This window comes from Chelon labrosus, assembly GCF_963514085.1.
Source record: "Chelon labrosus genome assembly, chromosome: 20".
Lineage (NCBI taxonomy): Eukaryota > Metazoa > Chordata > Actinopteri > Mugiliformes > Mugilidae > Chelon > Chelon labrosus.
Genome location: NC_140353.1, coordinates 5,554,954 through 5,576,330, shown reverse-complemented (window position 1 = coordinate 5,576,330; position 21,377 = coordinate 5,554,954). Strand labels below are relative to the sequence as shown.

General features: G+C 42.5%; 1 protein-coding gene across 4 annotated transcripts; it reads left to right on the top strand.

The window, feature by feature from the left end:
* Nucleotides 1-6,017: 6,017 nt before the first annotated feature.
* On the top strand, nt 6,018-21,238 carry LOC311505330 (SAM and SH3 domain-containing protein 1-like). Of its 4 annotated transcripts, XM_084568837.1 has the most exons (18): nt 6,018-6,069; nt 9,250-9,378; nt 10,095-10,145; nt 10,524-10,573; nt 12,229-12,269; nt 12,548-12,634; nt 12,724-12,836; nt 12,945-13,046; nt 14,010-14,142; nt 14,683-15,083; nt 15,681-15,746; nt 16,090-16,233; nt 16,329-16,461; nt 16,678-16,847; nt 16,931-17,137; nt 17,488-17,638; nt 18,012-18,143; nt 19,448-21,238. In XM_084568837.1, the coding sequence occupies exons 2-18, from the start codon at nt 9,334-9,336 to the stop codon at nt 20,266-20,268; spliced, it is 2,847 nt and encodes a 948-aa protein (XP_084424963.1). In that variant the 5' UTR covers nt 6,018-6,069; nt 9,250-9,333; the 3' UTR covers nt 20,269-21,238. The 4 variants fall into 4 exon arrangements, with proteins under 4 accessions (XP_084424963.1, XP_084424964.1, XP_084424962.1 ...); XM_084568838.1 differs by lacking the exon at nt 6,018-6,069 and having other exon boundaries at nt 9,099-9,378; XM_084568836.1 differs by lacking the exons at nt 6,018-6,069; nt 9,250-9,378 and having other exon boundaries at nt 9,905-10,145.
* Nucleotides 21,239-21,377: the final 139 nt, after the last annotated feature.

Sequence of the window (21,377 nt, the reverse complement as noted above, 5' to 3'; positions counted from 1 at the left end):
CGTGCAATAATCCACTTTAATGCCTCTTTTCATGCATTATGAAGCAAATGGAGGATTGTAGTTCAAAGTGTCAAGAAGACTGGGTGACGACACTAAAAAGAGATCATTTAGAAAATATATTAGGCCTCAAGGAAGAGGGATAAGGACAATCAAAGGAAAGACAAGTGGAATAAAGCAGATAAGGATGGAAGCTATGAATAAGAAGAGCATAGAAGCAGGGAGGAGGAGGAGGAGGAGGTGATTTAAGAAAGCTCACATTGACTGATGGGTCGAGATTTTGGATCAAGAAATCGATCTGTGAGCCGTTGAACCTCAACGTTCCTCTGAGATGGTGTCAGTGGGTCTCCTCCACAATGATGTGATCTAAAAGGAAATGGATCCAACTACATTAACAACTCTCAGCAGTTTTCATGTGTCTAGAGATAGCGCTCCTCACAGTGATTAATATTTGGTTAGCAGCACAGCTAAGCCGCCATATAATCACCATTAAGCATTATTTTATCTGCCCTTTTCATTATCGTCCCCAAGATGTTGATCCTGAAATCTGACATTGTGATGCCTTTCATCCGTTAGTGTATTAGTCGAAGTGGACGTTTCATTGACTATGTTACTAAATTTGAAACGCAATTAAGAAGCACTTTGCGTGGTGTGTGAAGAAGAGAGAAACTGGTTTATAATGTATGAAAATTATTGAATATTTTATTCCTGAGTGCTTATGCTTGACTTAATACAGTTTAAGCATTTTGCAATATTAAAGTTAATATAATATTTTTCACGGCTGTTCAGATGTCCTAAATGCACCCAAGGAGCTCGCCTCTACAGAATATTTAAGGCTAAAATAACAAGCAGTAGAAATAATGGTAGACCAATATAAATGAATTGGATTGTGCATGTATTTGGTAGCCTGACGTAGCCATACTCAATTCTAGTCAGAATGTGAGTCTGATACCGCTCCATTGGGCTGTGATTATGGGGCGAACCAGGGGCGAACCAGGAAAAAAAAATGCCTCTGCACTCAATTGGATAGACCTATAACCAATCAGAGCAACGGAGTGTGTGACGTATGTTAATTGTGTCCCATCTTCTTAGCGACCATCGGAGCCAGATAAATTAAACTTTTGCCGAATCCCGTAGGAAGGACGGCAAAAACATCTTTCCGATTAACAAATGCCTTGATCGCATTTATCTGTTCCTCTTTTAAAATTAATGCGCTGTCGATATCTTCTAGAACAGACTCGATGGCAGAATCTACACATCTCAGTTCTCCAGCGGCAGCCATCTTTGTTGTAAACAAATGCAACCCAAGCGCTCTTTGGTGACGTGATTACGTTACTGTTGATCATCTGTCCATCATCGTATAAAGCCCGCCCTGAGAATCTGATTGGTACGAACAGCTCCTGTTCGAGCATAATTGCGCCTCAACGGAGCGACACCAGACCGAACTTCCAGACCTCAAATGTTGTGGGCGGGACTAAGTTCGGCTGGCACCCAGGCTATGTATTTGGTACAAAACTGTTAGAAAATGCCTTCGAACTTATGTTTCACATACAGAAAGTACCAAAACTACACTTCATAGAGTGGCCTCTCTTGTATTCCACTGTTAAATATAAGGTATTTTTCATTTACATAAAGCTTAAAACTTAAAGTACATTGCTTGTAAAATGTAGCTGTGATAATCCTTTAACACATCTATTGTTGTGCCAGACGTTGAGAGAGAGAGATCAGGTCCAGTGACTGCATATTTAATGACTAGCTTTTTGACATTTGAAGCATTGCACCATATCATGGTGCAAGAAATCAAGGTTTAATAGCTTTAATGAGCAGATCAAGGATCTTATCTGTCGTAGAAGACATGTCAAACACTGACAGCAAGACCTATCTTGAAAGTATTTTGTAACTGGTTTTCAGGCTCACTATAGATCCTCATGCAATTCTCATGATGTCAGCTCATGGTTGGCTAGCTGCGGTTAGCATCCATTAATGGATGTGGTGGCCGTAAGGTGCATGTCCTTGGTCTGACAGAGGAGGACACCGGGCATCTGAGACTTTAGGGGAGGAGGCAAATCGAGTTGGACAGGAGTCGTTGTCAGCATCTCTGTTGGGATTTCTGCAGTTGTCGGAAGGTCCATGTGCAGTCGGTGAGAACGGCGTTCCTCTGTGCGCTCGAAGTTCATCATCGCAGTGTGAAGATGGCGTTCTAAGAAATAGATCTCCCAGAGGAGGGAACCAGCTGGCAGGTCTAGCAGAAGTGCTGCCTCTGACGGTATGACAAGGGAAAGTGTTGTCAGGAGCATCGCTGGAACATCTTAGGAGTTGAATTTTCAGAGTAAGACGACAGTGTTGGTCATGCCCTGAGAAAATGTAGTTCAAATGTGTGTCACTCTCTGAAACACGGGTCACAGCTAGGTTAAAATCCAATCTGCTGTCTCTTGTTTCCGCCACTCGGTCTGAATTAGGATCAAATCCAGAGATCTCTTAAAACGTTTGTTTGAAATCCAAAATTCTCAAACTCCAAAAGCAGAAAACGAAATATTGAAAAATCTTCTGGACCATCAGGTTGAATAACCACACACGTCTCATCAGGGATGAGGCATTTTATTATTATATTATACTATTTATATAAAACAAGCATATTCAGTAAATTAATCCTAGTATATTTACAGTAAATATCACAAGTCTCACTTCTGCGCAATAGTTTGATAAACATTTACAACTGATAGCAAATGAACTTTTAATTTTATATCTCTGAATACTGTCAGAGGCCTCAATCGTTATCTTTTTCATCACATTAGCAACAAACCCGCTCTATTGAGTTTGCCCCCTGCATGTTTTCTCATCAAAAGAATCCAAAGAGAAATGTCCACAGGGTGTTTTCTTTGCTGATTGGACCAGTTCACATGTTTTTCACACCATCTAGAGTGACCTCATTCTGGGGCCCTGTGATCACAAATTTTGTGATTGACAGCTGCCCTTGACTCCCGTGCTATGTCTCACAGGAGGATCGGTGGATGTTGTGGTCTTGCGAGGGTTGAGCGGAGCTGCCACGCTGAGTTTCAGCCCAAGATGCTGCAAGCCGGCAGTTGTGTCTCGGGGGATCTCAGCGCAGTCGCACAAGGGTAATTACCCGAGCGCCGGGGTGAGGGGCAGATGAAGAGATTTCAGCACCTCTGAATTAAATATGGTCCAAGGAATATGAACAATCCACAGGCTGCTTCACTACGAACCCAAAACCATTCACAGGGCCTTTTACAAATGAGGAATACACATGGTGTTTCTAAGTGTGAACTGAGCTGAATTTTAAAGGGGAGGTCTCTGTATTTGTTTTCAGGAGCGATGAATTAAACATGCTCCAAGGAATGGGAACAATCTACATGTCGCCCAGGCCTCAAACACTCTGCTGTTCAGAGGGGATCTCTATCTGTGCAATTTAACTGAAATTTAAAAGAGATAATTCACGGTTTGATCTTTGAATTAAACATGCTCCAAGAAATAGGGACAATCCAGACACTTCAAAACGAGTGAAAATCCAGAATGAGGACGCTTCTGTAATTATAGATTACACATATTTCTCGATGCGCTGTGCTGTATTTTGTAGCTAAGCGCTTTTTAGAGGCTGTAGTTTCCTGCCTCCCTGTGTGTTTTCAGCTAATGTTTAAAATCCCGGTCGGATTTGGAAGATTTAGCGCTGTAGACAAAGGGTTTGGTCCGTGGCCCCTGTCTGCTTCGTTAATCTGCTTTGGCGTTTCACTCGCGTCCTTTTTCAATCTGGATCCCTGGCCGCTTTCCCTGGGTGGCATGATCTTTATACATTGCTGCGCACTGGAAGACAACAAAGCAGTTTTTTTTTCTTAATCTGCATTTTTTTTTTTTTTTTTTTTTTGTGTTATGTAACAAAAATGATTGTGCACAAATTCTGCTTTAAGGTGTTCCATTCAGTCTGTATTAGGGAATGAGATATTATTTATCCAGGGAAGCTGGTCTTGGCTCTGTGAGGAGTTAAAGGTGTTTACTATGTGATAGGATGAAAAGTGTGATCAGGATTGTGTGATGCAGACCTCGCTGATACAGCACAGAGAAGACCTGTGCCATCTGTGTATCTGTCGCCATGCGTGTCGCACTGCAATCCTTCTCATCAGACCCTCATTTGGGACTTGTCAAAATCCACTTAACCACTCAGACGTGAATGGTTAAGCTTCTCCGCTGATCTTCTCCCTCTTTTCATTTCACGGGGCCCCGGGGGTTGTCGATCTAGACCGGGCCCTTGGGTCCCCTGAAATAGAAGCGGTACTCACCAAAGCTTGTTGCTTATAAAAACTCTTGTTTGATTCTAGTACTTTTTTTAAGTTACATCGATTCTTTTCACTTCAGCTCATAAAAACATTTCACAGTCAGTTGGAAAATAAGTAAAAGAGCTTCATCAGCTTTTGTATGTCTGGTTTGATTCTCCTGTAGTTAGAAAAGCCATGACCAAGACCACCTTGTGATTCCGCCTACAGTGATCTTAATTTTTAAACTTCAGTTGAATGATTTTACTGGATCCTAATTTCTACTGCTAACCTATGTCACAGTAATAGCTAATCAAGATATGTACATTCATTTGATCTACAGTGATTTGTGTGATGACAGGCTTTGCCTTAGAGCTAGACTGAATATATCTCTCGCTCTCTTGAGCACAGGCTGATCTCCTCTGGGATCAAAGCTCAGTTGAGTGCTCCAGCTTGGCACAGACAAAGTCAGGAGACTTGACAGGGACGGGAAAAGGAGACGGCCGACTGCGAGGGAACGGCGTCAATCTCCGGCTTCTCCTGTGCACCGAGGTGACGAGCAGCCCGTCGCTGTGTAGCCAGGCAGAAAACTGCCCTTTCTGGTATTAACTGCCTCGGCCTTTTTGGCACCGCACGCCTGAACGCAGCCCTCCGCCATCTCCACCGTCCATCTGCAGCTCAGCATAATCTGCAGCCTCCTGCCACACATCTCACTGTGGCATTGTTACCTCCCGCTGCTGCTGCTCGCTGCTCTGGAGGCACTGGTCAGATACCGAAGATTACTGACACTGGGGTCAGACAAAGATGCTGAGAATTATTTCTCTACTCTTAATCTCACTGACTAATACTACAAGCAAATGAGGTCACTGCACTGATACTTGCTTAATGCCTTGAGGATACGAAATGATGTATTTGTAGATATGTAGACACACTAAAGCAGCGAACACACTGCTGCTTCTTCTGGAATTATGTTATTTCCAGTCACGTTAATGTGTCTAATTTACTTGTATTTTTAACACAGTCCTTACCTTAAGCCCTCGTGCATTGGCACTTCAGTAAGAAACTGAAAGATGTTGGTGTTGTGTTACTATTTGCTGCCACCTGCTGGTGCTTAGCGTTCAAAATGAGGCTGAGTGTTTAATGTCTGTTCACCACCCGGACATTAATTTGGATTACATACTGTTGGCCTGTTTCTTTGTAAGAATATGTTTAATTTATATTTCATTTCTGTAAGGTGGGGGTTGAAGAGGAACAACTGGATTGAATGAATTCTACTGTGCATGTCTCCTAAAGTGTAAACTACCTTGAGGCTAGCATTTAGTTGTATCTAATCTACATTTTTTTGTACAAATGTGTAGCATTTAGATCGACAGACGTCCCTATCAGCAGAGGGCGAGGCAACTGACCAGCAACACTTCTCGTGAAGACATTTCCCTCACACACCGCTCTCTAACTCCACTGCAGACATAAACACGCAGGCACACTTTCACGCACTAAGAGGTAGTGGTTTATTTGAACATGTGAGTCAGCCAGTCCCTGTGGGCCACAGCTGGAGTGAGCGGAGTTCCCCACCCAGCAGCACCAGCGTCATATGTGGTTGCAACTCCCCCCCAGCCTCCGCTCGACCAGGCTCCCTCTAATTTATGCGCGCAGATCTCCCCCTCCCCTTCACTTCAGGATGTATTGTGCTCCACTCGCTAAACTGAGTTAAGTTTGAAAACGGAGGCTTTCACTTACAGAACTGGGGTAAAACTAAAGCGCAACTGCCGGGTAGACGTCGTTGGCAGCCAGATGCCTGTTTGTGGTGAGTGTATTTTTATGTTTCTGCTGGAATGTGGACCTATGGTTAGAGCTGGTAGCTTGCTGTAGATGAATTGGGTGGAAATTTCATTTTATGTAGCCTTGTTTCATAGACAGCTTGCATTCTTCACATTTCTCTGTGGTTTTGATTGCTAATGCAGTCAATTAATGAAGACTTTAATTTAAACTTTAGACAAGTCAGTGCTTTGTTCTTACATGGTCTTTTTGTGACATCGCTCTGTTTTATTAGAATGGTCTTTCATGGCACAGTCAGTGATGTTTTTAACTCAAGGGTGTTCTCTGCTGAGCTAAAACTATACATTGACATTTGTTTTAAGTTGTTGCATTGATTGAAACGTATTTAGCAAGTACGCGTTCAATATCTTTTGGAAATCCAGCCATAAAATAGATATAAATATACTCACTTTTCTCTTACAGATCATTTAGTTTTTACAATAATGCTGCGGTGCTGCACCAGTCCAGATGTTATACTCTGGAATATAGTTTCAGACAGACCTAGTGTAGGTCAAAAATGTATTATATCTAAATATTTAAAGATTAAAGAAGTGTTAAAGAAGTTGTCAGTCACTGAAAATTATGTTTTATTGTTTTTCTAACTGTCTAAAACCCCCTGATACTTTGATTTTGACACCTGAAACAAGATCTGCAAACAACAGGTCTCAAAGCAGCTTCCAACAAATTATTTTCTGATACTGTGTGACCCTGCTCCGGTTGCCTAAATGGGTGAGACAAGACAGAAGAGCTGTAAAAACACTCATTAGGCACTCTGCGCCCTGGGGGTACATGGATCTTTTGTCTGCTTGTGAGATGATCAGCGACTAAGAAATGTGACACCCTCGCTCTCCTTTTCAAGCCTCTGTGGTTGATGTCTCATGATGTAGTTTTGCCCCAGACGCCATTCATTTGAAGATGGAGTTTTCACAGGACTCTCATTTTATGAGAATTTCCGTCCTCAAACTGGAGCCCGTTGTTTATTTTACTGAACGTTTAGGTCGCTCAGTTTTCCATATGTTCAAGTTGTTTTTATGTTCATCTGTAACGGGGATGTTTACACGCGCCGTGTCTAATAAGCACTCAGGGCGCGCTGCAATATCATGTGGCCGTGTCACAATAGGCTGTTTATGTGGATCTGTAACAGTCGGAGGCAGAAGAGCTGCTGCAGCCAGGCACAGTGCACGGCTCCTCAGTCGGCCTCAGCCTTGTTTCTTAACTATATGAAAAGCAGCCAGATTTTCAGGCCATTTTCGACCCGGGGGCATGTCATTTACCAAATGAATGGGCCTCTCTTCTGGACAGTTGAGCCAGTCACAGTCTATCATGACACGAGACAAGTGAGCCCACAGTATTGCTTTTCACTGCAGCGGACTGTTTTCAGTTGGCTCATTTGCATACCTCCGGGCTACGGCTTGGGCGAAGCATCATAACAATAATAACGCGTGAAACGATTTATGAACACAGTGGCTATCAGTGACGCAGTTTGTGTGTGTACGTCCAGTCCTGACTCGAGACGATGAAGTGTCTCTCTACTTGTTGAAATGCTACATATCCACTAGACAGTCCCCTTATTTACTGTGTCTTTGTTTTGTTGCTGTGTCTTGAGTTTCTTATATAACTCTCACTTGACTGCTGTATGACAAGTGGTGTGTTTAATGCACCGTTTAATTCAGCTGTAGCCCACTCAGGGAAACATTCATATTTTGATAGATGTTAAAAGCGAGTTGTTTTTAATAAGAGACTTTCTAAAACTCACTCAGTTTGAATAAGCTGCCTCCAAAATCAATACAATCATAATAATAATTAGCTTTAGATCACATGATTATTAACTATGAACATGTAAAGTGGTTGCTCGTTCTGATAAGCCCACAAAGAATTGCTCTGCAGTTTCCGTCATCTCTTCACCTCTTTAGAGCGTCTTTCACCTTTTTGTTTTGGTTTTCCTCCCCGCAACTTTGCCTTTGGTTTACTTTCACCGTCCCCACACCATCATTTCCTAAACACCGCTTCAACTGTTTTCAAAAACCTCTAAAAGCCCACTGTGTGTTTCCAGCCCGACACCACACAGACAAAGTTAGAAACCGGTCAGTGAAGGTGGTGGAGCATTTAGCACCTTAAAAGTTCCCATCAACTCGAGCGCTAACGAAACTGAAACAGAGTTAAAAAGAATTTCATTTACATCTGTCAGGTGAACAAAAACACAACTTGATATTACTGTGTTAATGTTTTAATGTTAATGTCAAGTGGCAATATCAAACGGCTCATTGCTGGTTTAACCAATCTCGTATTTTCACAAATACAACATGTTTTTCTTTAAAATCTGAAAGAAAATATTCGGTTTGAAGCTACCGTAGACACTAAAACATGCAACACGTAAGCATCACTCAAAAATTCAATGTAGTGGTTGCAAATGAATACAGATGTTGGAAAAAATTGGACTACAGACTGTTGAATGGTTTGATATTTTTGTCTTTATTGACAGTTAGAATCATCTGTTTTAAAATCCCTCTTCAGTATAAATCTGTGGTTACTCCCCTGACAAGAAAACCATCCACATGTGTTGATTCTGGTCCCAGAGGCCACTAAATCTTAAAACTCAGCATTCTGTCTGTGATTTGTGTTCTTCCCACACCGTGAAAAGCACACAACGTTCAGGTTTTACAATTGAAGGAAACCAAAAGGGGTCCAGGACAGTGTGCTGTGTGTCAGGACAAAGAGTCATCTGACCGAGTGACTGCATTTCTTGTGATTTACGGTAGACTGAACCGAGGCCTCTCATGTCAACTCCTGATGACTTTGAGAGCAGAGCGAGCGTCCCGGCTGCGTCACACGGTGCCTCCTCTGGCCCCCGGGGGTCAGGTCTGAGGAGTGCTGAGAACGTGGTAGGGGTCACCGGGCAGGAAGACCACAAGCTGGTGAAGACAGAGGCAATATCACAGCTGGATGCCTCTGATGCTTTTACTCTCCTGGTGCTTTATCTCAGTGTTTCCTGCCTGGTTGTGTCGCTGGTGACAGTACTGATGTCGAATACAATGGCTTATCATGACAGCGGTCAGTGTTTACAGTGTCTGCCTGCTGTTTGGCATCTTGCTCAATCTCTATGGGACGTCGTTTTCCTCTTCTGGTTTCTGGCCATATCAGTGTTTGATTCCCTCTTTATCTCCTGCAGGATGGCTCGGTGGGGAACCTTGATGACCTGGCTCAGGAGTACTCTCAGTATTACGGCACCTCCCTCAGCGACGTGTGTGAAAGGATGGAGGAACTACGGAAACGCAAAGTAGTGCAAGACGCAGAGATGGTAAACTGTCTCGTCAGTCTGTCTGTGTTTTTCTTGTCAGATAAGAGCTAGGCTCAGCGTTTACATATTGAGATTACATCCGTTCCTGAGTTCTTTAATTTATCGCAGGGAAAGTTTTGGGAAATATGTTTATTTGCTTTCGTGAGGTAGATGAGAGGATTGATGTCACTCAGAGTTGCCCAGCCAGTATTAAGTTAGCTAGCTTAGTCTCACTAGCTCTGTCAAAAGGTGACATAATCTGCCCTCCTGTACCTTAAAGATTCACAAAATCCCACATTATATGTTGGATTACCCCAGCCAGCAGTTTCACCTCTTATATACATGAGATTGGTATTGATTTGAAGTCTTTACCTCAAGTCGTACAAGTTGTACCAAGTGCTTCTCTAGCTGCGATTAGAACTACAAATGGCCCCTCAAGTATAGATGTAAAAATGTCTTTTTGTCAAATTTAATAAAAATACTTATGTTTTGACTAAATGTCAAATTAAAAATATATGTTTTATTTATTAATATGCTGAAATATGTTCTCCAATCTTCGTGAAATGTAGATGTGTTCAAACGCCAGGTAGTGGTCCAGCAATCACAGAGATCCCAGCCAGTGACCCATCCCTGTCATCCCATAATCTGGACTGGCTGATTCAGTCAGATGGATGTTATGTCTATTTTTATATTATGATGACACTATAATTTACTCCTCCACTTCCCCTGTGTTTCAGGGAAAGGTTGACTCAATGGCCACATCACTGCAGCTCCGCTCTCAGATCCAGGTGAGTGAGCAGCTCCGAGTGTGTCAGACCCCCGGAGAAGGCAACTTCCTTCTCCGTGCGTCAGCAGACAGACTGATAAGAGGCCGAGGAATCGCCTTGTCATGGTTATCCAGAGCAAAAGCAACGTGCCAGACCACACAGTAACATTTGACCGACTGTGATGCAGAGATCTGGCCTTGAGGCTGTTTGGGAATAGGTCACGAAATGTGGCGGAATGAGACAAGAGTGGATTTTGTTGCCACCAAGTTAGAAAATATGCAAAATATGTACTGACTGAAATTTTTCATTATTATCACTACACTCCACGTTAATTCCATGTGGTGTCATAATTTGGGAAAATTGTGACTTAGTCATTCAGATGTTTTTTATTTCCTTAAGGAATCCCTTGGACTCAGTAGTACCACGTCAACTCCAGAGACTGAAAGAAGGTAAATCTCCAACTATCTTATCTTAATGTGTACAAAAACAATTCCCAAGACTAAGGGTAGTGATGGGAAGTAGCATCTGACATAATAATATGGCTGGGGCTATTGCTTTATCAGATAATGTGAAGCGTTTACACACTAGGTAGCCACTATTTATCCACTATTTATTCATGACACTATTAAGTCATATCATTCCTGGAAGCTGAACCACGATTACCTCTCCTGTATTATCTCCGTCGCCCCCGTGTACATGTGCATTTCCTCTGTTTCCTGGTGCCCCCAAGTCACATTTATGAAGCATTTCTTTTCTGGGTGACCTCCGAACTTCCTTCCTTCCCTCCATTGTTTCTTTTGGAGGGTTTTTACTATTAGTCATATTTTGCCAAAGTTGATTTAGAGGATTAGGTGACTAATAAGACATATCGATTAGATTAGTTTTGTTAAAGAGACAAGTTGAGCATTATCCTTTTTTTTCCCCCTCTGCATTTAATTATTGTTGTGAATAAACCTCTTATTATTCACAGCATGGGTAGGAGATGAAACTCCTGGTGTAAAACCACGTGTTTGACTAGTGTTAACAGGAAATTTACACTGCCCTCTAGTGGCAGTTTGAAGTGCCCTCCAGACATTATGTTACAGTGGAAGGAGGAGGATGGAGACCACTATCAGCAGCAGTAAAGGTTCCTCTTTGGAAACCAACACACATATGTTTACACTTTTTTTTACAATTACCTTGTCACTTTCAAACATCTTTAATAATTACTAATAGTTGGTGACAAAGATTTCATGCTCTCATAGTGCAGGGGCAGTCTTAATGTTATTTTCCATGGTAAAGGAAAAAAAGATGGTAAAGAATGCTGGCCTTTCTCTCTATGATGCTTAAACATCTACAGATCGACAATGTGAAGGTGTAGTACTGACTAAATTAGCTCTGCTTTTACCTGTGGTATGTCCAACTTGTCATTTCAAGCTGAATATAAACATTTAATCCTGTCAATATTCAATCAATATCTTTACTTCAGATATGTCAAAGACATTAAAGCATGATGGTAAAGCAAGGATTCAGTTATTTCAGATAGCAGGCCCGAAAATTCAAATTTCACTGACGTCCTATTTGCAAAACACAAAGTAAAGGTTGAATCTGTTTTCAGACTGATACACCGAAGTGTGAAGTGAGAGACTGTGAGAAAGACACGCAAACAGTCCAGAGAGATGAAGCGAGAGAGAGAGAGAGAAAAGAGGGAGGGTGCAAGTGTGCAGGGAATGCAGAGGCCACGTTCGTGCTGCTGCTGCTGCTGCTGCTGCAAAACCCTAACTAGACAAGAAAAAGGCTCTATTGTTCCAGCGATGGCCGGAGAGCACTGACCTTTGTTCATCAGCCAAGAGCAGCCAGTCTATTTCATCCGTTTTGACTACTTTGTTTTGGCTCTGCTGTGATGCTAGTGTCATGAGGCACAGTGCGCTTTTGTGATACTTATTTTATTTATTTTTTTCGATCGTGACGCAAGTCGAGAGGGTAGAGAGACTTGATGAGGGAAATGTTGGGATAGCAGGGAAAATGAAGAAAATAACGTTGGATAAGAGGTACTGCTCTGTCCGGGGGTTTGATTCCTTGTTTGAACATGTCACATGAAGTAAATATTTCATTCGATTTTTAGGTTTCCTGTTCATAAATCCAGCTCGGATGATGGATCAGGAGGTAAGCTGTTCTTCTGTTTCTCTTTATATTGATCTAACTCTTCTCCACTGATGTTGCAGAAAAATAGTCTCACAGAAAAGCTACTAGATTTGTTCAGTCAGCGCAGTTCTTATTTCATAATCGCAATGACAGTGCGTAGGGAACCCTTTGAATCCTAAATGTTTTATGTTTTGTGCCTCACTGTACTGTGAATATTTTAGCTTTATTTTGTGGAGTTACTATATTAGATTTTGCGGTTTTCGCTTTATTAAACCTATTAAACCTGTCGTATTTAATAGGAAAATGGGAAGGAAAGAGAAAAAGCAAGTCTTTTTGGCAAAGTTTACGAAAGTCACCGAAGGGAGTGGTGCGTCAGGTTTCGAAAGGTATGTTAAAAACAACAACATTGCTCCATTTTTTTCTATTTGACATATTTCTTAAGGCCATTCAGTTAGTTATAACATTTCTTTTGCAGGTGATGATGTTGGTTTTGTGGCCAGTGAAATCACCATGAGCGACGAGGAGCGTATTCAGCTGATGATGATGGTGAAAGAGAACATGATCTCTATAGAGGAAGCCCTGGCACGGGTACGAAGTCATGCATCCCTTGCAACACTTGACGTTGAGGGTTAGGGTGTATACTGTAGCCCTACTTGGTAAACTAACAGGATCCTATTTTTTATTTTTTTGTCACAGCTGAAGGAGTTCGAGACACACAGCAAACAAACATGCAGGTCCGATCTGACGGAGTGGGCCGACGCCTCCAGTCCCAACACGAATGAGTTGTTACCCTGCAACGTAAGTCTCGAAGCTCTGAGGGCATTTTAGTTGCTTTTTAATGCTGAATCACTACCTCAAGCGGTGTGCTAAGCAGATTGACCAGTGCCAAGGCTGCTGAGCTGTTGACAGTGCCTCTCTCTTTCGCTCTGTCCCTGTCCCAGCAGTGAACCGGGGCCCCTCTAAAGCCCTGCAGCTCAGGGCCCTCTCCCAACTGCATGGCACTGGGCGGACTTCTATTCATTTCAGTCAAAGCGCTAACCCCCTATTGTGCTGTAGTGAGCGGGTGGATTCAGTACAGGGCCCTGTTATGCAGGCCGCAGCTCTTTTATGCATGGGTGGGGTGATTATGGGGCTCAGGTTCAGGGCACATTTTTCAGATTTGTTGGATGACTATTTCTCTTTGCTCTGTGCGTGTTTGCTTCTCGCTATATTTTTCCCTCTATTCGTGTGATGTACCTCTTCCTCTGTTGTCCCCCTGTTAATTATAGACAGTTCTTAGACTTACACTGAATTTTATCTTGTAAAATCATCTGTCATTTCGTCTATTGATGAGTATTTTTAGATACACACACTGCAAGGTGTATTGGTCGGCAGATCGTCACGTATGACACGAGTCTTCAAATATAACACTGACATTTTAACTTGATGATTGTGAAGGGGATTTTCAAGCTACTAATTGTTTGTTTTCCCGTGCATAGAAATTCCTTTTTAGTCTGTTGTCACGCAGAGCATATGGGTTATCACTTTGCATGGGCTTCACAGTCATCACTGTGGTTTCCTACCACAGAGTTATACTAAGCTACAAGTGGTTTCTATAGCAGGTACTTGCAACAGAAGGTGCAAAGCTGAACTGCTAGAACTAAAAAAAATTTGTAATTAATGTGTCCAGTAACATCTCCTGTAATAGACCCTATAGTGTTTACCTGCAAAGCTCTGTTGTTAGATTTCTATAATGCAGCTCTCACTGATCTCTCCTGTCAGCCCTGCGACGTGTCAGACACTGAACAAGAGGAATCTGTGACGTTCAAGAGGCTCCATAAACTGGTCAACTCAACTCGGAAGGCGAAGAAGAAGCTGATCAGGATTGACGAGTCTAAGAGGCCTGGAGCAGATGGTACTAAAACTAGTGTCAGATAAAAGCATAATAAATGGCAATGTCATTTTAGTGCCCTAGTTTTTGATGCAGTTTTTATGAAGCTAAAATTCATGGGTATTTTAAAGTTTCCAAACCTTGCAGGTGTTTTTACAAAGAGTACTCTGAGTATTAAGAGGAAGCAGTGCACCTGGGACACCACAAGGCTGAATGTCACGTAGATTCTAGGGAAAACATCAGTAACTGTGCTAAATCTAATTACTGTTTGACTGAGAAGATGTACAGTAATAACTGTATTTACAGTGTGTTTTCACTGTAGGTAAAGTCTGTGTAAGAAGGTGTTTTTGAAGAATAGACCATTGCTTTTTTCCCTGACATAAAAAATTTAATACATTTAAGTGCTCTGAAACAGCAGGTCAATAATGAGACACTCACCACAACCCATAGATGCAAGAATGGTTTTATTCAAAAAGTCATCTTCCCATAGTTTTGGCCATAGATAACATGATGCCTGTGGCTATATGACCATATAACTTTATCCGTTCTCTTTGTCCCCCATAGAGACCCTGAATGTAGATGACCTTCCCTGTGGAGATGCCAGCATCTCTCTGTATTCAGGTGTGCAGAAGAAGCCTTCAGTTTGTCCCGTGGACTCTTTGGCCTCAGCTCTACATGAACAACTCACCTACGACAGGGACTCTGACAGCCTCACCACCTCCCCCTCATCCAGCAGTCTGGACACCTGCAGCAGCCAAAAGATCTTCCAGAACTTCGGCAAGTGCAGCGGGAGTCCTGTTCACCAGGAGGCCACCGTGTTAGGGGAGGTGAGGGAGGCAGGGGAAGGCAGCGGCTCTTCTTTTTCTGAAGTGGAGGGTTCCAGTGATGCGGAAACCAAAATTGCACGCTCAGTGACTGATGGAGAGCTTCGTCACCGGGTCCTCAGTCCACTCACCCACAATGGGGTGAGTACAGAGGAGCCTTTGTTTAAGGAACATAGTTTCTGTGTTGTTAATTCTCCTCTGCTGTTTAATGAGCACGTTTCACTTCTAATGTGTTATTTAGTGTTAGAGCCATCCTCCAATCCTCTAAACAGAGTCTAGCTCGAGGCTGATATAAATGTAAAGCCCCTGGAAATCTCTAAATTCCCAAGTGTCTAAAAATGTCTCAGTTATCACTGAAGATCTAGTTTCAGACACACACTGACATAATGTCCTGTCCTGTTCCTGTTTTAATGTTGTCCTGCCTGTACAGGCTCTATATTTGGTTTATACAAACGCCCTCCAGATGTCATTCTGCAACGAAGCCTTCATGCACGGTTTGAGTGCCTGCATGGAATGCTTGTTAAATTTAAATAACTTCTTCAGTAACTCTTTGAAACCATCTTCTATTTTTGTATAATACAGTCAGTTATTTTCTCCCTGTTAGCGTCTCACAGCTCGGCCACTGGCTCTGACCTGACCTGCTGCCTAACATGCTCCGTGTTGCAGCTTATAAATGTCTAGATTCATGCTCTGAAATCTCACCTGATTTTAAGTTGCTTTGTTTTTCTTTTTTCGCAGAGAGCTTGTAGTTTCGGTGGATTTGACCTGACCAACCGCTTGGTGCACACGGTCCCCACTGACACTGTGAGTAACTGTACTCAAACAAATTTTTGTTACTATTTTTTTTAGGTATGTATGCGTGTAGTATATATGTGTATATGTATATGGGTGTGTATATGTATGTATATGTAGATACATACATATATATATATCTTCCTTATATTTTTACATTTCATATTTGTACATTTTGTCTTTAAGTTGCTGCACCGTAGGCCTTTGAGGAAAGTAATTTCAATCCTGTTATGTGTTGCACGTGTCAGAATTGACAATAAAGCTGACTTTGACTTGACTTTGACTTGACTCTTTCACCTCGGTCAAAATACACCTTTAACCGTGTTTACTTTTACTTCTGTGTGTATGAAATTAGATCAAAGATGAAGATGGCGGTGGAAGAGACTGTGTTAAGTCTCCACAAACGTCACGTATCTCCTTGGGCAGAAAGGTCAAGTCTGTGAAAGAAACCATGAGAAAACACATTTCAAAGAGATACCATTGTTCTCTCTCTGAGCAGGTTTGTTTTAGAAGTGTTTACTTGTATCATAATTCTACATGTTACTAATGCTGTGTAAGTCGTAGGTAATCATTTTTCATCCTTGTGTATCCTAGTCAAGCCCAGACCGCGCATCCAGCTGCCCTCACTCGCCCCAGAGAGACTGTGACTCTTTGGAGAAAGCCAAACTGAAGCCAGGAGGGTCGGTGGAAAGCCTGAGGAGTTCTCTCAGCGGACAAAGTTCCATGAGTAAGTCTATGGGTTTACAGATGTGGGTGTGCGTGCTTATAAGTCTTAGTGTTTGTTTTAACTTTGGAACACCACTTTAAATTGCCTTTGAGGTAGTCTAAACATTCTGGTCTGGCTGTATTTGGAAAACTGTAACTTCTAACACACCAGGCAGGTTGAAAAACACCTTGAGGCTTCTGGTCTTGACTTATTTATTTTTTTTGTGATTTTGCCTAGGCGGTCAGACGGTGGGCACCACTGACTCCTCCAACAGCAACAGAGAGAGTGTGAAGTCTGAGGATGGAGAGGAAGATGAGCTGCCTTACCGTGGACCTTTCTGTGGACGCGCTCTTGTTCACACCGACTTCACCCCGAGTCCCTATGACACCGACTCCCTCAAACTGAAGGTACACCAAATTAAATCACACAATACAAAGAGACGAACTCATATTTTCTCAGAAACTCAAGTTTTGCTGGCCTCGTTTTGCAGATTGGGGATGTCATCGATATCATCAGTAAGCCTCCGATGGGTACGTGGATGGGGATGCTCAACGGTAAAGTCGGCACCTTCAAGTTCATTTATGTGGATGTTCTGAATGAGGAGGAGGTGAAGCCCAAAAAGACGCGCAGGAGGAGAAAGGCCCGGCAACCCAAACCCACCTCGGTGGAGGAACTGCTTGATCGCATCAACCTCAGAGTAAGGGTGATGAAAATCTGCCACACAGATGGAGCAAGTCTATGTGTTGAATTACCACAACTGTAATTGTGTGGATTGATCAAATGAGATATGAGATGCTTGTGAGGTTTATCTAAGCTACATTATTCATTGTCTGATAGCTATAGCCTCATAAAGGAAATAAAAATGTCAAACTTGCAAATGTTTGACAGCATTTCTTGTTTAGGAAATGGTTTAGGAGCTCGTACTTTACAGGTTACCACAGTTTAAACCACCTGAGCTCTTCGAGGTTGGACGAGCGCGCGTGTGGTCAAATGAATTCCTCCCACAGATTTTTATCGATCTGTTTATGCGTCCTCTCCTCTCCACAGGAGCATCTTCCCACCTTCCTTTTTAACGGCTACGAGGATCTGGACACGTTCAAGTTGCTTGAGGAGGAGGACCTGGACGAGCTGAACATCAAAGACCCTCAACACAGAGCTGTGCTGCTCACCGCCGTGGAGCTGCTGCAAGAGTATGACGGTGGGTCAGGTATACAGCAGTGTGTTAAGTCTGCATGGCTCATAACACATTGTCAAATACAAATCAAGCGTCCAGGGTCACGTCAGCCAAATTTAAGATTTGCTCCGTTGCCAAACTCCAAAATACTTTGTAGCCTTCACATATATATAGATATTCTTTTCTATAATCAGACTATATATTACTCAGAGATTTTGAGACTCCTTTTCTTGACATAGTGTATAATCTATGTATGTTTTTGCACCTGTTTTAAGGATATGTTATTTCCAGCTACGAGGTCTGCACGTACTTAAAAATAGAGAATTTCACAGCAGCTTTCCTTTGAGATCATAACATGTGACTTTCTGCCCCCTGTTGGTGCATCCGTGTCTTGCAGGAAGCAGCGACCCAGAGCGAAGCACTCAGTCAGGAGGCTCACAGGAGAAGCTGCTCCTGGACAGGCGCGGACTCTTGGGAGACTCCCCGCGGGACTCCGGCTGCTACGAGAGCAACGAGAACCTGGAGAACGGTAATGACAGCCTGACTCGCCTGTGAAAACACTGTCCTCTCCTTCAGCCCTCCTCTGCCTCATCCTGCTCTAGAAAGACTCTCGTGGTCTCCAGTCCTTCTTGATGCTCAAGCATTCCAAGCCACCAAAATCCATGCTCTTCTGGAAAGACTCTGCTCTTGTCTCATCTACTTCTACACTGCATCTTTCCAGGCATAGTCATACTTTCTTCTGTTCTTCTGCATCAGTGAATCAAACCGTTTTGCAGCCACTTTTGTATGTTCAGCGCTTTTGAGAAATGACATCACTTGCCTTTCTTTGCAAGACTGAGAGAGAGAACTCTAGGTTATTATTAGCAAGTTAACTTCACTTCATGTTCAAATGGGCGGTGACTTTTTCACGGCATCAGAGAATCTATATGTGCAGCAGCTTGTGGGTCGACTCACAGATAAACCTGCATCTGCGACTTGTGTGGTGGTTTTTGCGTTTGCTGAAAATAGTGACTGTTGAAGCGATGTGTGATAAGCGTGTTTAAATAAACTTAAGGTTTAATTAGTTTAAAAAAATAAAAATTTCTCAGTAATCGTGGTACATATTTACCGTGAGCGCTTGCTTTATTCATAGCTACTGTATATCATGCTTTCTGTGGTTGTCCGGTCTGGCTTAAGTCTGCGTACTGTTGCAATGCAAAGGGTTGTGCTTTCTGTAAATGATGGCTCTGAATGTCAAAAGGTCATGTGGTTGGAGAGCAACGTTAAGTCACTTGTACAGTGTATTTCTCTTAAGATTCTGCTGTTTGTGTGTATATTTTTTTAGTCCAGTAAAAAAAAAAAATGTTGCACAATATTTTATCATGTGCCTGAAAACTGCACGACGCAGAGGGATTAAGATATTTACTTAATAGTATAATTATACTTGTTGAAGTATGGCATTTTGTATAATTGTAAATGCACTAAAATGCAGAGGCCGTACCTTAAAACGTTTAACACTCAAATTTAAAGCCACTTCTGAGTGAAGTGCGGCCGGTTTAAAGCCTGAAGTCTCAGCATTTTCTGAAGTGTGCTTCTGTCATGGTTGAGCGTGAGGAATAAACTGCTCCATGCTTTACCACACTTGACCGCTTGCTTCTTTTTCTTTCATCCATCATTCATTTTGGCGCACATTTTCATTTCGTCGTGAACCTGTTCTCCTCTTGGGCGACCTCTCGCAGTAGCCGCTTTTCTTCCGACACTGCGCGCTCTGCTGCTGTTCTGCTCGACTCAAATACATGTCACAGCTGACTTGACACGTGCACGATCTGCACACACTTCACTTGTTTATTTCAGGAAGGGACAAAAAGACACCTTCATCCATGAGCAGGTCTTCGTCCGGTTTTGTGTCCAGCCACCTCTCGTCCCCAGAGTACCCCGTCCTCCCCCTGCCCCCGACCTCCACCAGCCAGAGTAAGACTTCTCTCCAGACTAAACCCAGATGCCTGCCTTGTATCCTCCCCTCACTTAAAGCCCCTGAGAGCAGCTTAAGACTGTTCAGCCCAGGACGTCTTCCCAAAGCTAGGAGTCAGAGCTGCATGGAGCTGAGGAGACACACAGCACCAAACCTGCTGCAGCGCTGCTTCTCCCTGATGGCTCTTCACAAAAATCAGGAGAGAAAACTCTTCAACCGTGAAGACTGGAATCTGATCACCAAGACTGAGCGGAACACGGAGAACACGTCAAATCCTCAAGACCTACGTTTGGTGACGTGTCCGTCCTCTCAGCCGTCATGCGAGACGTCATCTGATGCTGTGTGTAGCATTTCTAACATAGACAAAAGCGATGTGCTTTCTCCTGCGACACAGAGCGCTGACCTCGAGCTGTCTCCCGTACCTTCAGCACAAATGTCCAGTCATCCCGTAACAACTCCTTCTCTACCGAAACCACAGCAAGAGCTCTTCCCAACAGAAACGACCTGCAGGCGCCTCCACACGGATCACAGCTCTTCTTCAGAGCACAAGAAGATTCGTTCAATTTCAGCCGCTTCTGAAGCCCGCAGGCTGACAATGAAAAGGAATACAAAGACAACCGTTAACGCTGCAATCCAGTTACAGAGTCCTGATCTGACAATACTGCCGCTTAATAAAGAGGCAGTGGCTCCGGAGGTTCAGTAAGGTGCCACTTTACAGCTGTTAGTCGATGCCGTTGGATGATTTTAAATATCAAATCTGAGCTGGAACCGTGGACGGATGGAGTTAAACGATGCCCATGTACTGATCTTTCTACTGACACTTCAGTCTTTGTTTCAGTAGCCTCCATTCAGCTAAATCCCCGCCTCCGCAGTGGACCTCATCAGAGGCCAATGGTTACATAAGCAGCGGCGCTGTGGCAGTAAGTGGACATTTCAAGACAAAAGCCTTCGTCAATAAATGACTCTTGTTAACTAGACATTCTCAAACTGTTGAATTTTTAACTGTGTATAAGGATAAATATATATATAGACTCCGCATTAGTCACTGTTCATAAGCTATATTGCAACATGTTAGAGGAAACGGGTAAAATTAAGAAAAGGAATGATGGCAAAGCATTTCTACTGAGAGCTGAATGTTTGTATTCGCTTCATCTAAAGAGAGTTAACAATACTGGAAAATATCATGACATATTTAACACATTAAAGTGTCAGAGGGTATAATAAGTGTTGATAGAAAATTTTTAAAAAAATATGGTGTTACATGTAAATATAAGTTGTTTTTTTATTCCACAGCAATTCCATACAAGTAAATTCATATTTCCATTCAGTAATTTATGCATTCTTTGCACATTCATGTCATTAATAAAGTTTCTTTTTATATATACACACGTCGCTAAATTGCTAACAAAGCTGTTAATCTCTGTTCAAGTCTTGTATTAATAAGTGTTTTTAATAAAGTTCATCTTGTTCATAGTTGATGTTTTTACTCAAAAGCAGCTGTTACTACAAAAATTTGAACAACAGTATTTATCATGACCATCCCTCTTAAAACAGCACCAGTGATCACCACAATCACCACTGTTGGTGTTAGGGATGCACCGAATATTTGGCCACCGAAAGTGGCCCAAAAGTGCATTTTCGGTTTTCAGTTTCGGCCAAGAATTTCCATTTCGGTGCATCCCTAGTTGGTATTAAATAATTAAATGATTTCCCTTATATAAACCGTGTTCAGTGTAAACTCTACAACTGATTACTTGAGTGCCTTTTGATTGATATGTTGTGCTTTAAGTATAAGTGTGCGTAATTATTTAA

Bases quoted from the DNA above. Each gene is read 5' to 3' on its own strand.
- LOC311505330 (XM_084568836.1), top strand. From the start codon at position 10,029: ATGTTATGTCTATTTTTATATTATGATGACACTATAATTTACTCCTCC. The intron at 12,270-12,547 runs GTAAGCTGTTCT...CGTATTTAATAG, and splicing joins CTCGGATGATGGATCAGGAG to GAAAATGGGAAGGAAAGAGA. The intron at 12,837-12,944 runs GTACGAAGTCAT...TTTTTGTCACAG, and splicing joins TAGAGGAAGCCCTGGCACGG to CTGAAGGAGTTCGAGACACA.